Here is a 15,178-nt window from a genome sequence, read left to right on the forward strand (position 1 = left end):
CTCGGTTCCCTCCAGCTACCGCCCAGTTTCGAATCTTTCATTTCTGGGCAAGGTGATTGAGAGGGCAGTAGCGGTGCAGCTGCAACAGTTCCTAGACGACACAGCCGGACTGGATCCTTTCCAGTCTGGCTTCCGTGCGGGGCATGGGACAGAGACTGTATTGGTTTCCATCACAGATCATCTCCGATGCCAGCTTGACTAGGGCGGGTTGGTGCTGCTTGTGTTATTGGATCTCACAGCAGCATTTGACACAGTCGATCACAATCTTCTGACCCACCGCCTTGCCATTGCTGGAGTCAGGGGGACAGCTTTCAATTGACTAGCCTCCTTTCTTCACAACCGTGGACAGCGAGTGGAGAGGGGAGGCCTGGTCTCTGAGTTGTCCCCTCTACTTGTGGGGTTCCTCAGGGGGCCATTCTCTCCCCTCTGTTGTTTAACATCTATATGCGACCACTTGCTCAGCTGGTCCGAGATTTCGGGCTCGAGTGTTATCAATATGCTGACGACACTCAGCTTGTGTTAAAGATGGAAGTCTGTACCCGACAGTTTTCATTGGTGCCTCGAGGCCATTATTGGATGGTTGCGTTCCAGTAGGTTGAGGGTGAATCCAGCAAAGAGAGATCCTATGGCTGGGCCGACCGGGCAGTGGGGATATCCAATTGCCTGAATGGCAAAGCGCTATGCCCGTCCTCACTGGTAAAGAGTCTGGGAGTCCTCTTGGACCCTTCATTGACGATGGAGGCCCAGGTCTCCGCCGTTACCAAAACTGCCTTTTTTCATCTTCGGCAGGCTAGACGGCTGGGCCCCTCTCTGTCTAGGGACAACCTGGCTACGGTTGATCCAGGCTACGGTCATCTCGAGACTGGACTACTGTAACGCCCTTTACATTGGCCTTCCTGTGTCGGTGATCCGGAAGCTCAAATTGGTGCAAAATGCGGGAGTCCCGATGAGATGCCACATAACACCAATCTTACGGCAGCTGCCCTGGTTACCAATTGAGCACCGGATCACTTTCAAAGTGATGGTGCTTACCTTCAAGGCCTTACATGGTCCAGGGCCGATGTACCTGAGGGACCGCCTCACTCCCTACAAACCCCAGAGATCCCTCCGTTCCGAGGACCAAGACCTACTGGAAGTCCCCAGTTTTAAGACCTTGCATCTAACTGCAACTAGACGCAGAGCCTTTTCAGCAGTGGCGCCATCGCTCTGGAACTCCTTCCCACCTGAAGTTCGTGCCGTGCGGGACTTGTCGGCCTTCCGCAGGGCATGTAAGACACACCTGTTTCAACAAGCTTTTGAGTTCTGTTGTTGATGTTTTAAAAGGTACTTTTAGGATGTTTTTTAAGATGTTTTTTAAAGATGTTTTTAAGATGTTTTTTAAATTGTTGATTTTAGCCGGTTCTTGTAAGCCGCTCCGAGCCCTAGGGGAGTGGTGGCATATAAGTTTGAATAATAAATAAATAAAATAAATAAACTGTCTTTATCCGCAAAGAACCTTAACCTAACCTTATAAAGATTATATATATATATACACACACACACACACACACACACACACTAGCATTGCCCGGCCACGCGTTGCTGTGGCTTATGGGAATCCTTTGATGGCCAGGTGGAATAGAAGTGAATAGCCTTCAAAGCCTGGCCGTTTTCTGGAGTAGGTGGAGCTTTTTGCTGTATGAACGTAAAGGCATGGATGAGGAGTTTTGTTGCCAAGTTTAGTGTTTCTGGGATGTGTAGTTTTGTTGTTTTCTCCTAGGCTGAAATTTCATTACCCTTTTATATATATAGATAAAAGAATTCTTCTCCCAAGACGGATCACTTGGGTTGTTCTATCCATACATGGCATGGCCCCATGTAAGCCGCCCCGAGTCCCCGTTGGGGAGATGGTGGCGGGGTATAAATAAAGTTTTATTATTATTATTATTATTATTATTATTATACATGTGGTCACTCCAGATCTGAGTTGGGAAGTGAGGAAGCGGGGGATCCAGGCAGGAAATGCTTTTGCAGCCTCAGCCCCATTCTGTGCCGATCATATGGTAAGAGTTCTTCCTTTACAAAGGCTGGATTACACTGTCAACACATTGAGAGAGGGATACATCAATAAGTCAACCATCTTGAATATTGGTCGAATGAAGGATATATTTAAAGGGCGACCATCTTAGATATTGAGAGAGGAAGGGGGGGATTAATAATTCGGCCATCTTGGATATGGTTTGAAGGAAGGATACATTCGCAAGTCGGCCATCCTGGATATCGGTAGAAGGAGGGATGCATGGAGAGGGTGGCGGCCATCTTGGATATTGGGAGCGGGAGGGTGTGATGCCCTTCACAAAGGGTCTTTCAGACGGAGGAAACCTTTTCCTTTTGCCCCCCTGGAAGGCACACCTGTTCCTAATCAGAGTCTGCAGGGATCTTCTTGGACTCTTTAAATCTTATTCAGTGTTTTGGAGAAACAGTCTTCATACAGAACAAAACAGTAATTGAGTTTATTTATTGAGATCTTGCAACAAAGGTGTATTGGTTGCATTTGAATATTACTTTCTTGGTTGAATAACATGGTTTTATTACAGAAGGAAAGCTGTACTGATATTATTACCACTGTATTAACTCCAGTTTTATTGTCTTACTGTGTTTTATTTTTTGTATATTGTACAATGTATTTATGCTGTTGTTTTTGTAAATTATGCTGGTTGGGCTTTGCCCCATGTGAGCCGCCCCGAGTCCCCGTAGGGAGATGGCGGCGGGGTATAAATAAAGTTTTATTATTATTATTACTTCCATACAAATCTTCATACACAGAAAGATTTTGTTTATTTACTATGTAGGAGCCATCTCTCAACTATTTTCAACTTACTACACTGTCTATTTCTTCAAATACTTCTTACTAACATATTCCCTGACCTGTATTCACTGTCAACCAAACTATCATGATCTAACAGTTCGCTTCTGCCCGTCCTAACTGACCTTTTTCCTTCCTAACTGACTTTAGAATGTCCAGGTTTTTTTTCCAACTGCCATCCTTGGCTATTTTCTCTTTCAAATTCTGGCACCTGCTCATTTACATATTATTGCGTCAAATTGATATATGTGTGTGTGTAAAGAAATCCTTACAAAGTTGGTTTGCAAAGGGAACTCTGCAAAAGAGCTCAGCTTTGCAGAGGCAAAGCCACGCCTAAAACAATGTATCTGTTTGATGGCAGGTGGCTGAGATTGTCAGTTGGAAATCTGGGCTTCAAGAGAGAGCACAGAAAAAGACATGCTCTCTCTGGCTACGGTCAAGTAGCTGATTTAAATATGCTATGCTGTATATATTGATGCTGATTGATTAGTTATTGATCTTATGCAACTACATGGACATTGTACGATTGCAGAACTGTTTTATATTTCAACTCAAGAAGCAAGAGTAAAGTTTCCTTGGTTCATTTCAATTCCTCTGCCTGGTCTGAGTCTTTTGCACATGGTGTTAACTGGACGCTACTGATTCCGCTATACTCTCACCTGGTAACACATATGACCAATCAGGTCGTCCCTATGTAAATTAGCCCCTCCCCTAGTGCAACTACCTTCTAAGAATCACAAAATGGCTGTTTGCAAATCAGCCCTGTAAGGTAGGTCATGTTTCAACATTAACAGTCATATTTAAAATTTACGCTATAGTTAAACACTTCAGTACAGAGGGGTGTATTCAGGAGTTGGCTATCATGGAGATTGGGAAAGGAAAGTGGAGAGGGAAGCCATCTTGAATACTGAGAGAGGAAGGGGTGGATTAATGAGTCGGCCATCTTGGATATTGGTGGAAGGAGGGACACATTGAGGGAGCGGCCATCTCAAGAGATCTCGTGCACAGCGCCTTGGGCCGCCTTCCCTTCTTGGTTGGGTAAGTGCTAAAGCCTTTCTCCTTCTTTCCCTGCATTGGCTAAGGCAGTAGGCTACTGTTCTTCGCGTCCAAGGAGACCTTTCTGTGCTCTGCTCCTGACGACATTTCCCTCTCGTTTGTCCCGCAGGTCTGAACGAACTTTGTGAAGAACACTCTGTGAGAGCTTTGCCCGAGGGCTGCCTTAGGACTGAAATAAAGGGGAAAAACTGGCAAGGACAAGAAATATGTAAGAGAAAGATATATTTCCAGCGACATACCTGGGCAGTCAAGGAGGAAAGGAGGATTCTGCTGTTTAAAGAGTGGCTTGGGAAACGGACCAGAAGACTCCAGCAATAGGAAAACTGAGAAGAGGGAATCCTGTGCTGTTCACGAGAACAGATCTGTGAACTTCTGGCGTAATATTTGAATCATAAATTAAAAACAATGGAAAATCTTTCTCCCTGTTCCACATCACACACGGGAGAGAAGCCACATCAATGCCAGGAATGTGGAAAGAGCTTCAGTCGGAGTGACAATCTGCTTTCCCATCAAAGGACTCACACAGGGGAGAAGCCGTATCAATGCATGGAATGTGGAAAAAGCTTCAGTCAGAGTGGACCGCTGCGTTCCCACCAAAGGACCCATACTGGGGAGAAGCCATATAAATGCATAGAATGTGGAAAAAGTTTCAGTCAGAGTGGAGATCTGCGTGCCCATCAAAGGACCCACACAGGAGAGAAGCCGTATCAATGCATGGAATGTGGAAAGAGCTTCAGGTGGAGTGGAGATCTGCGTGCCCATCAAAGGACCCACACAGGGGAGAAGCCACATCAATGCATAGAGTGTGGAGAGAGCTTCAGTCAAAGTGGGACTCTGCGTCGCCATCAAAGGACCCACACAGGGGAGAAGCCGTTTCAATGCATGGAATGTGGAAAGAGCTTCAGTCACAGTGGAGGTCTGCATTTGCATCGAAGGACCCACACAGGGGAGAAGCCACACAAATGCTTGGAATGTGGAATGAGCTTCAGTCGGAGTGGAGATCTGCGTTCCCATCAAAGGACTCACACAGGGGAGAAGCCATACACATGCCTGGAGTGTGGAAAGAGCTTCAGTTGGAGTAACGGTCTGCTTTCCCATCAAGTGACTCACAGAGGGGAGAAGCCACATAAATGCATTGAATGTGGAAAGAGCTACAGTTGGAGTAACAGTCTGCGTGCCCATCAAAGGACCCACACAGGGGAGAAGCCACATCAATGCATAGAGTGTGGAGAGAGCTTCAGTCAAAGTGGGACTCTGCGTCGCCATCAAAGGACCCACACAGGGGAGAAGACATATCAATGCATCGAATGTGGAAAGAGCTTCAGTCAGAGTGATCAGCTGCATTTGCATCGAAGGACCCACACAGGGGAGAAGCCACACAAATGCTTGGAATGTGGAATGAGCTTCAGTCGGAGTGACAGTCTGCTTTCCCATCAAAGGACTCACACAGGGGAGAAGCCATACACATGCCTGGAGTGTGGAAAGAGCTTCAGTCGGAGTAACGGTCTGCTTTCCCATCAAGTGACTCACAGAGGGGAGAAGCCACATAAATGCATTGAATGTGGAAAGAGCTACAGTTGGAGTAACAGTCTGCGTGCCCATCAAAGGACCCACACAGGGGAGAAGCCATATAAATGCATGGAATGTGGAAAGAGCTTCAATTTGAAAGCAACTCTGCGTTCTCATCAAAGGACCCACACAGGAGAAAAGCCATATAAATGCATGGAATGTGGAAAGAGGTTCAATCAGGGTGGACAGCTGCGTTCTCATCAAAGGACCCACACACAACTAGAGGAAGAGACCTGCCTTTGAATTTCCCAATTCTGCTTAAGTGTTCCATCTCTCCTCCAGAAGACAAAGAATGGGAGAATGGAAGCAAAGAGAAGGCCGCCATCTTGTTGCCTATCTGTCATGGATAGGGTCTGGAGAACAAGGGTCTGGAGAACAAGCCCTATGAGGAGCGGCTTAAAGAGCTGGGCATGTTTAGCCTGCAGAAGAGAAGGCTGAGAGGAGACATGATAGCCATGTACAAATATGTGAAGGGAAGTCATAGGGAAGAGGGAGGGAGCTTGTTTTCTGCAGCCCTGGAGACTAGGACACAAGGGAACAAGGGCTTCAAACTACAGGAAAGGAGATTCCACCTGAACATCAGGAAGAACTTCCTCACTGTGAGAAGGGCTGTTCGACAGTGGAACTCTCTCCCCGGGGCCGTGGTGGAGGCTCCTTCCTTGGAGGCTTTTAAGCAGAGGCTGGATGGCCATCTGTTGGGGGTGCTTTGAATGCGATTTCCTGCTTCTTAGCAGGGGGTTGGACTAGATGGCCCATGTGGTCTCTTCCAACTCTACTATTCTATGATTCTATGGACAGCAGTCTGTGTGACCTGGCTTGATTGCTGCTGGGGGCAGGTCCCCCATAGAGGAGCTTTTGACTGTGCCTGCACCTGATGATTCCTCCGGGGATTCTGGGTCTGTGGGCCAGCAGGACAGTCAAGAGACTTTAGCCCCTGAAAATGAGAGTTCTCTCTCTGAAGGCTGCATTCCAGCAAGGCAGTTTGTTCCAGGATCAAGGTCAGGCACAGAACTGAGCTCAGAGGATGGGAGGGAAAGGAGTGAAATTCCAGTTGCACCATTTAATGAGGAACTGGATAGAAGAATAATTTTTCTTCAACACAGAGCTTCCCCAGGAGAAAGTACGAAGGTCAAGTCCCCTATTAGCAAAAAAGTCCTCATTAGCTCAAAAATCCTTATCGGGTTCCCAGGGCCGACACCATGATTTTCTCAATATTAGCTAGACCAGCAAATTACTCCCGTCAGTCTGGGCAACGTTGCTGAACGTTGGTGATTCAAGTCAAGCCTGTTAAAGGGATTTGTAGTTTCATATTTCTTTGTTCCTGTTTCATGTGTTCAAGTTGCTCAAGACTGTTCCTGAATCTCATGCTTGGATTTATCCTGCTTTTGCATACTTGGTTTTTGATGTCTTTTATGTACCTTGATTTTTGTGGATTATTCCTAATATTTGAACTTTGGATTTTTATACTATTTTACTGAATCACTTTTCTTATATATTCTCGAATAAACTGTTTGCTGATGTATTGGACTGGTGTGGAGGTGTTCCCGTCCAGAGATACAACGCATTGCAGCCACTTTTGAAGGGGTTAACCTGACCTCTTCCTCCTCCAGGAAAGTATCACAGACTCCTGGGATTGTCTGTGAAGGCTAGCTGAAACGAGAACGGATGAGATCTCTCAGTAAAAGGGTTCTGGAAAAGACTAGCTCTTTGGGAGCAGGTAATGACACACCTTTGGACTGTTTTCCTGGATCTTGGTTCTGATGCCTCTTGGTTTCCATTCTGGACTCTGGCCTGTTCCTGTCACCCTGACCTGGATGCTGTTGTGTCCTGAATCATTGACTCTTAAGTGCTGGACTGACTTCCTGGCCTGCTTTATGGACTTGGACTTCAGTTTGTATCCCTCACTATCCGGCTTGACTGTGGAATTCAGATGGAAGCAATAATCCCACCCACGGGAGAAAAGTGGGATACAAATTACTACTAATAATAATAATTATTATTATTATTATTATATGAAGGAAAAGCTGACAAGGAGAAGACTTGGCTCTGGCTCACGAATGGGACCCTGAAGAAGGAGACTGAAGGCCTGATCCTTGCAGCCCAGGAGCAAGACATCAGGACAAAGGCAATTAAGGCCAAGATCGAAAAATCAGCTGATGACCCAAAATGCAGACTCTCCAAGGAAAACGATGAAACCATTGATCACATCCTCAGCTGCTATAAGAAAATCGCACAGACAGACTACAAACAGAGGCCCAAATGATTCACTGGAACTTATGCCTCAAGTACCACCTCCCAGCAGCAAAGAACTGGTGGGATCACAAACCTGCAAAAGTCTTGGAAAATGAACACGCAAAGATACTGTGGGACTTCCGAATCCAGACTGACAAAGTTCTGGAACACAACGCACCAGACATCACAGTTGTGGAAAAGAATAAGGTTTGGATCATTGATGTCGCCATCCCAGGTGACAGTCGCATTGATGAAAAACAACAGGAAAAACTCAGCCGCTCTCAGGACCTCAAGATTGAACTGCAAAGACTTTGGCAGAAACCAGTGCAGGTGGTCCCGGTGGTGATGGGCACACTGGGTGCCGTGCCAAAAGATCTCAGCCGGCATTTGGAAACAATAGACATTGACAAAATCACCATCTGCCAACTGCAAAAGGCCACCCTACTGGGATCTGCTCGCATCATCTGAAAATACATCACACAGTCCTAGACACTTGGGAAGTGTTTGACTTGTGATTTTGTGATACGAAATCCAGCATGTCTATCTTGTTTTCTGTCTCAGACTCTGTTGTTGTGTCAATAATAATAATAATTGTATAAATTACCAAATTTATTGTATGAAGCAGTGGGTCCCCAGGTGTTTTGGCCTTTAACTCCCCAAAATCCTAACAGCTGGTAAACTGGGTGGGATTTCAGGGAGTTGGAGGCCGAAACACCTGGGGACCCGTACAAAGGGTATGGAAGATATAAGACTGGAACGGTGCTTTGAGTCGGATCAGCCATGTGAAACATTCTGTGAGATGCAGTTTGATTGTACTGAGGGTCAAAGTAAAGCCGGGATACAACGGAGGGAGAATGTCGAGCTCCGAAAGGAGAAGCGCGGCCTTTAGTGCACGGGATTTTTGGAATAGCAAATGTAACACAGGGATCAGTAAAGAAACCTGGACCTTCTTTGGTATGATCATGGCAGGAAGCCAAACCAATGGGAATAGGACCTCGATTTCACAAGTGGGATTTACAGTTGAACATGACAGCTTTAAATGTTAGCTCTTGGAAGCCTGAATGTGCAAAATATGATGAACAACTGTATGAAATTAATGGAAAAGGAATTGGATCTTGGGAAAGACAAAAAGGTACCCTTTGAATATGATGTCAGGAGGAATAGGTACTGCAGAAGGAGTGACTTATTAGTTCGGCTGTCAGTATAGGAAGGTTACAATGGAAAACTATGAAAATGACAGGACAAGATTTTGAAAATGGGTTTAGATCCCATATGATCATGGCAGATTGAAGGAATTTCTACAGCTAAATAAAACATCATATGCAATAAAGGATTTGAATGATGACACCTCAAGATTGACGGGAAACTTTGGCATTTACAACAAATGACTATTAATTTAGAAGAAGATTGCTTTGCTGGAAATCATGCAAATTTATTCATTCAAATGGAAAAATTTGGTCACAGATTTTGTGGAATGGAACTTATAAAATAGAAGGTAAAATTTGGAAACTTGAATTATTACGTCAGGAGAAGAGTAGGAAACATGAGACACTTCAAACAGTGGTATGTGACACAACAACAACAACAACACCTGTGATAGTAAATGGAATATTTTGGATGCCTTGTTTGTGTCAAATAAGATATTGTGCTCAGATACAGAGATTTATAAAGGAAATACTACAATCGATACAAAGCCATGTGAAACATGGGAAGTAGGTTATGTGTGCTCACCACACGTAACACGGACAGAACCATGTGCTATAAATATGGAAGATGGTATATGTAGGTTACAAAAATGGGTAGGGATTCATTCATACAAGATACAGGAATGGGATGTCTGTGTTACTACTGTTAAGCCAATGTTATGGTGCGATGGGAATATAATGGAACCTGATAAATAACAACAACGACAATAACTTTTATTTTATACCCTGCCACCATCTCCCCAATGGGACTCCGGGCAGCTTACATGCGGTAACAAGCCCAAAACAAACAACAGAGTTTAAAAAGTAAGAACAATTACAGCTGGGCGTGCATGAACCATCATCAATTGCACACTAGAACAAAATCAAGAGTGTAAACATAATGTTACTTATATTCAAAACCTGGTGACGGGAAATAAAGTTTTTGCTACTGAAATGATTAAGAGTAAAATATATTTAGAATTATTAACGTCAGATTTAAATATAACAATAGGACCTGGTTATGTAAAACTGAAGGCATTGCTTTTGCAAAATGAGCAAATCAAGAAACACTTAGAACAGCATGCTTGGAATAAAATTTAAAAAAAGGATTTTGTTAAAATTCATTATGAACATGGAGAATTCCATTGGGCGTCAGCCATTTTAGATGCACATCAGAACCAAGAAAGGCCGGTAATGGCACGAGGGACTATCGTTCATTCGTTTAAAAGCATTTAAAACTTGCCACATCGTGTTGCAGTCACATAGACATTTACATGTTTTGAAAAGGATAAATGAAAGGATCCAGAAAGGCACAAATAATTTAAATGAAAGGGATTCATGGAGGAATAAGAAAATGAAAACGGACACGAGCGCCTAACACGGGAACCAGGGACAGTTGTGATGTAATAAATAATACTAAAATAAATCTTTTTTGGACCTCGTGCCAGGCTCTGCAGGATCTAGTTACAAAACAAAGACCACTCACAAAAACTTCTTTTAGAATAATAGAATATAATCATTTTCCTTATATATAAGAATACAGCCTGCATCTGTTTGTGTGCACAGAACTTGAAAAGTAGTCGGTTGGTTTAGAAGTTGGAAGGAAGGGAGAGCGCGGCCGGCCACCATCACATCCCGGCCAAACCGATCCTGCGCTCCTCGCGACTACAGGCCGAGGTTCCCCCGAAGGACTGCCCACCGGGCGACCGGCTGCTGCAGACCGGTCCCGGCTCGGGTTCCTCCCCCCGCCCTGCCACTCCAACGGGCCTGGAATGGGGGGCAGCCTTCGCCGAGATCCTCTGGCCAGCGCTTCGTGTGGCTGACCCGAGAGGGCTTTATACAATTGATTCTAAAGTGGAGACAACTGATTTTAGTGTTTATAAGTTTATTTTATATTCCGGCATTGGATGTTTGCCAAACATACGTCACGCTCGGCCCCGAGTCCCCTTCGGGGTGAGAAGGAAGGGCCGAACAGAAATGCAGCAAATAAGTAAATAAATATCCATGGCCCTTGACTACGGCCTGTTCACCTTATGAAGACTTCCAAGGAAACGTTCCTCCAAATTTCTCCCTCTCTGCCCACAGGATCCCTTTCTTTCACCTTCTCCCCACCTCCCTCCTCCTCCTCTTCTTCTCCCTCCCCACTCGTCCTGCTCCTTCCCTTTCCTCCCCATTAACTTCCCTTTTCTTCCTTCTTCTCGCAAACCTGCCTTCCATTCGGACTCCTACCTTCACATGCTCCCTCCGCCTCTTACCTTCATTCCAACTTACTTTACCTTCAAAAAGACCTCCCAGGCCAGTGACACATACTTTTTAACTCTGGCCCAGACAAATTGTTCGTCCCATGTCCCAGGTGGCTGTTGTTTCTCAAAGGATTTCAGTCCTGCAAGAATTAAAGTTCCAATTGTACATATTTATTTATTACATCACTTCTACCCCACCCTCCTCACCCATCAGGGGACTCAGGGCGACTTACAATATCAAAACATACACATCAAAAAACAGTTTTCATCAAATGTAAAATTCCATCGAGATTAAAAATTACAATAAAATTAAGAATATACATTAAAAATATAATTATACACTTAAATATACATTTAAGGTGCTTTTCATGTCCAGGTGGGGTCTGTCAGTAGGTCATACCCTGTTTCCCCGAAAATAAGACATCCCCAGAAAATAAGACCTAGTAGAGGTTTTGCTGAATTGCTAAATATAAGGCCTCCCCCGAAACTAAGACCTAGCAAAGTTTGTTTGAAAGCATGCCCGCCGAATGGATCGGTAAATGTACGTACCATAAAGTGCTGTACATGGAAATATTGATAGTAACAAGAAATTCTTGATAGGATTCACAGTTTGTCTGGTTATACTGGTTTATGATGACAACTATTGTACAGTATACAATAAATGTTCATTTTTTGTTCAACGATAAATGTGAATTCTTCTTCATGGAGAAATAAGACATCCCCTGAAAATAAGACCTAGAGCATCTTTGGGAGCAAAAATTAATATAAGTCACTGTCTTATTTTTGGGAAAACACGGTATATTCATACCCTGTTTCCCCTAAAATAAGACATCCCCAGAAAATAAGACCTAGTAGAGGTTTTGCTGAATTGCTAAATATAAGGCCTCCCCCGAAAGTAAGACCTAGCAAAGTTTTTGTTTGGAAGCATGCCCGCCGAACAGAACACTAGAGCATGCAGGATCAATAAATGTACATACCATAAAGTGTTGTACATGGAAATATTGGTAGTAACAAGAAATTCTTGATAGGATTCACAGTTTATCTGGTTATGCTGGTTTATGATGACAACTACTGTACAGTACATAATAATAATAATAATAATAATAATAATAATAATAATAATAATAATTTTATTTATACCCCATTATATATGCCATTCTGGACCAGGGGGGAGTGTCTTTACTGCCCAACTTCCACAAATTCAGTGGAGTCCTGGCCCCAGGCTTGCAAGTGTCTTTTCTTAGTGTATGTATGTATATTGCAATGCAATGCAGGTTTGTCTGCACATGTTAAGTTCTGTTTGGGTGCATCTGTCTGTGTCCTGTGTGTCTGGCAGGAATACAGTGAAGTCACATCGAGGGTATTTTCCCAACTGGACACGGGACATGGTCACAGGGAGATGTTTTTGTCTGTACGACTGCTGTAAGGTCTTCAGAATAACTTGTTTCTATTTCATGCTCTCAAGAGACAAAAATTCAAGAAGTATTCTTTAAATTAACATGTTTGTTTTACTTCCAACTTCATGCATTAACAAATACAGGCACAGATATGAACTCCTGAACAGCACAGGATTTCCTCTTCTCGGTCTTTGTATTTCCATAGCCTTCTAGTCTCGTCCCCAAAGCCCTCTTTTAACAGCACAATCTTCCCTTTCCTTCAAGTATGTTGCTTGAAATATGTCTTTCTCTTACTTATTCCTTGTTCTTGCCAGTGCAGTGAGCCTTCATTTCAGTCCTATGGCATCCTTAGGGCAAAGCTCTCAAAGGTTGTTCTTCTCAAGGTGTGTTTAGAGGTTACCTGCCAGACAAATGAGAGGAAAACCAGACTTATTAATCTTTCCCTTCCTCTCTCAATATTCAAGATGGCTTCTCTCTCCATATTTCTTATCCCAAAATCCAAGATGGCTGCCTTTCCCTAATATCCAAGATGGCTGACTTAATGTCTTGTTCTCCCAATATCTGAGATGTGAAATGTCTATGTGGCCCAAACGATCCATTGGAACTTATGTCACAAGTACCACCTCTTATCAGTAAAGAACTGGTGGGATCACAAACCTGCAAAGGTACTTGAAAATGAACATGCAAAAATACAGTGGGACTTTCGAATCCAGACTGACAAAGTTTTGGAACACAACACACCATACCAGGACCTCAAGATCGAACTGCAAAGGCTTGGGCATAAACCAGCACAGGTGTTCCCAGTGGTAATTGGTGCACTGGCCGTACCAAAAGATCTTAGCCGGCATTTGGGAACAATAAACATTGACAAAATTCACACTTTCTGAAAGTGCTGTAGTGTGGGGGCTTGCCTGAGTTCCCTGGGGAGTGCGTTCCAGATATGGGGGCCACCACCGAGAAGCCCCCCCGTCTCCACCAACTGTACTTGACACGGAGGTGGGATCGAGAAGGCCTCCCCAGCAGGTCTTAGAGCCTGCGCCATTTCACAGGGGAAGATGCAATCACGAAGATCGGCTGGATCTAAATCGTATAGGGCTTTGCAGGTAATAACCTGTACATTGAATTGGAAAGGTAAACTTATCAGCAACCAGTGGAGCTGCTTCAATAAGGGCGTGGTGTGCTCCCTATAGCTAGCCCCAGTTAGTAACCTGGCTGACAGTCTCTGCACCAATTGCAATTTCCAAACTGTCTTCAAAGGCAGCTCCACGTAGAGTGCACTGCAGTAATCCATCCTGGATGTAACTAAAGCATCGAGCAAGTCACGCTTTTCAACGCTGAGTCCAGGAAGACCCCCAGACTGCGGACTTGTGTCCTCGGGGGGGGGGGGGGGGGAGTGTGAGGTGCTTGCCTGGGCCGAGGGCTCGCCGAGGGACATTGCTGGCCAAGGGACGTCCCTCAGCAAGACCTCACCCCTCGCCCCTCGGCAGCAGCGATGGCAGGGCGCTTCCTCCTCCCTCTCCCTCTCCTCTCGAACTCGGGGGAGGGGCCGCAGCGCCTCGGATAATACAGAGCCTCGATTAACTGGAGCTCGATTAACCGGGGGGCTACTGTAATATAAATAATTATATATTATAACCTATATATGCATATTATTTATATCTATATATATGAAAGAGTGATGGAATCAGGGCACCGGACAAAACAACAAAACTACAGGCCCCCCAACCTCGAAATTTGACAACACAACCCATCATCCACGCCTCTAGGTTGATACAACAAAAAGAAAAGAAAAAGAAAGTCCTAATTAGAGTGAGAGCAATAATTGTTTTTATCCAATTGTTGCCAGTTTAGAGGGCTAGTCTCTGCCCACTTGGTCTCCTAGCAACCCACTCAGCCAAGGGACAGCCAGGGTTCAGTTAGAGGACAGGCAGATTTAGGCCTCACTGAGTCTTCTTCCACAGATTATCTAATTTGCACTGGATTATATGGCAGTGTAGACTCAAGGCCCTTCCACACAGCTATATAACCCATTTATAATCTTATATTATCTGCTTTGCACTGGATTATCTTGACTCCACACTACCATATAATCCACTTCACTGTGCATTTTATACAGCTGTGAAGAAGGGGCCTCAGATCATCCAGTTCTAAGCAGATAATAGAAGATTATCAATATACAGTAGAGCCTCACTTATCCAACGTAAACAGGCTGGCAGGATAAGTGAATATGTTGGATAATAAGAAGGGATTCAGAAAAAGGCAATTAAACATCAAATTAGGTAATGATTATACAAATTAAGCACCAAAACATCATATTATACAACAAATTTGACAGAAAAAGTAGTTCCATGTGCAATAATACTATGTAGTAATTACGTACTGTATTTACAAATTTATCACTAAAATATCACAATGAATTTAAAACACTGACCACAAAAACATTGATTATGAAAAAGCAGACTGCGTTGGATAATCCAGAACATTGTATAAGCGAATGTTGGATAAGTGAGATTCTACTTTAATATGAAATAATTCCTGGGATAGAATAATGCAGAACAATATAATCTCTAAAACCAGGACAGTAAATAAAGAGCAACACTCTGAAAGCAGGGAAATTGGAAATTCCACAAAGGAAACAATCAGGGCCAGCTA

At 44.0% G+C, this 15,178-nt stretch overlaps 1 protein-coding gene across 4 annotated transcripts in view; it reads left to right on the forward strand.

The window, feature by feature from the left end:
- The window catches only part of LOC103281474 (zinc finger protein 135-like), a 43,340-nt gene extending 36,348 nt beyond the window's left edge, over nt 1-6,992 (forward strand). For 3 of the 4 annotated variants that reach the window (XM_062966471.1, XM_062966473.1, XM_062966472.1), the window contains one exon: nt 4,011-6,992. In XM_062966471.1, coding sequence (XP_062822541.1) covers nt 4,307-5,713 — 1,407 coding nt within the window. In that variant the 5' untranslated portion in view covers nt 4,011-4,306 and the 3' untranslated portion in view covers nt 5,714-6,992. The remainder of the gene's footprint in view (nt 1-4,010) is intronic. The other variant, XR_010001476.1, reaches the window with a different exon arrangement.
- The last annotated feature ends 8,186 nt before the right edge of the window (nt 6,993-15,178 follow it).

This window comes from Anolis carolinensis, unplaced genomic scaffold (assembly GCF_035594765.1).
Source record: "Anolis carolinensis isolate JA03-04 unplaced genomic scaffold, rAnoCar3.1.pri scaffold_21, whole genome shotgun sequence".
Taxonomy (NCBI): Eukaryota; Metazoa; Chordata; class Lepidosauria; order Squamata; family Dactyloidae; genus Anolis; species Anolis carolinensis.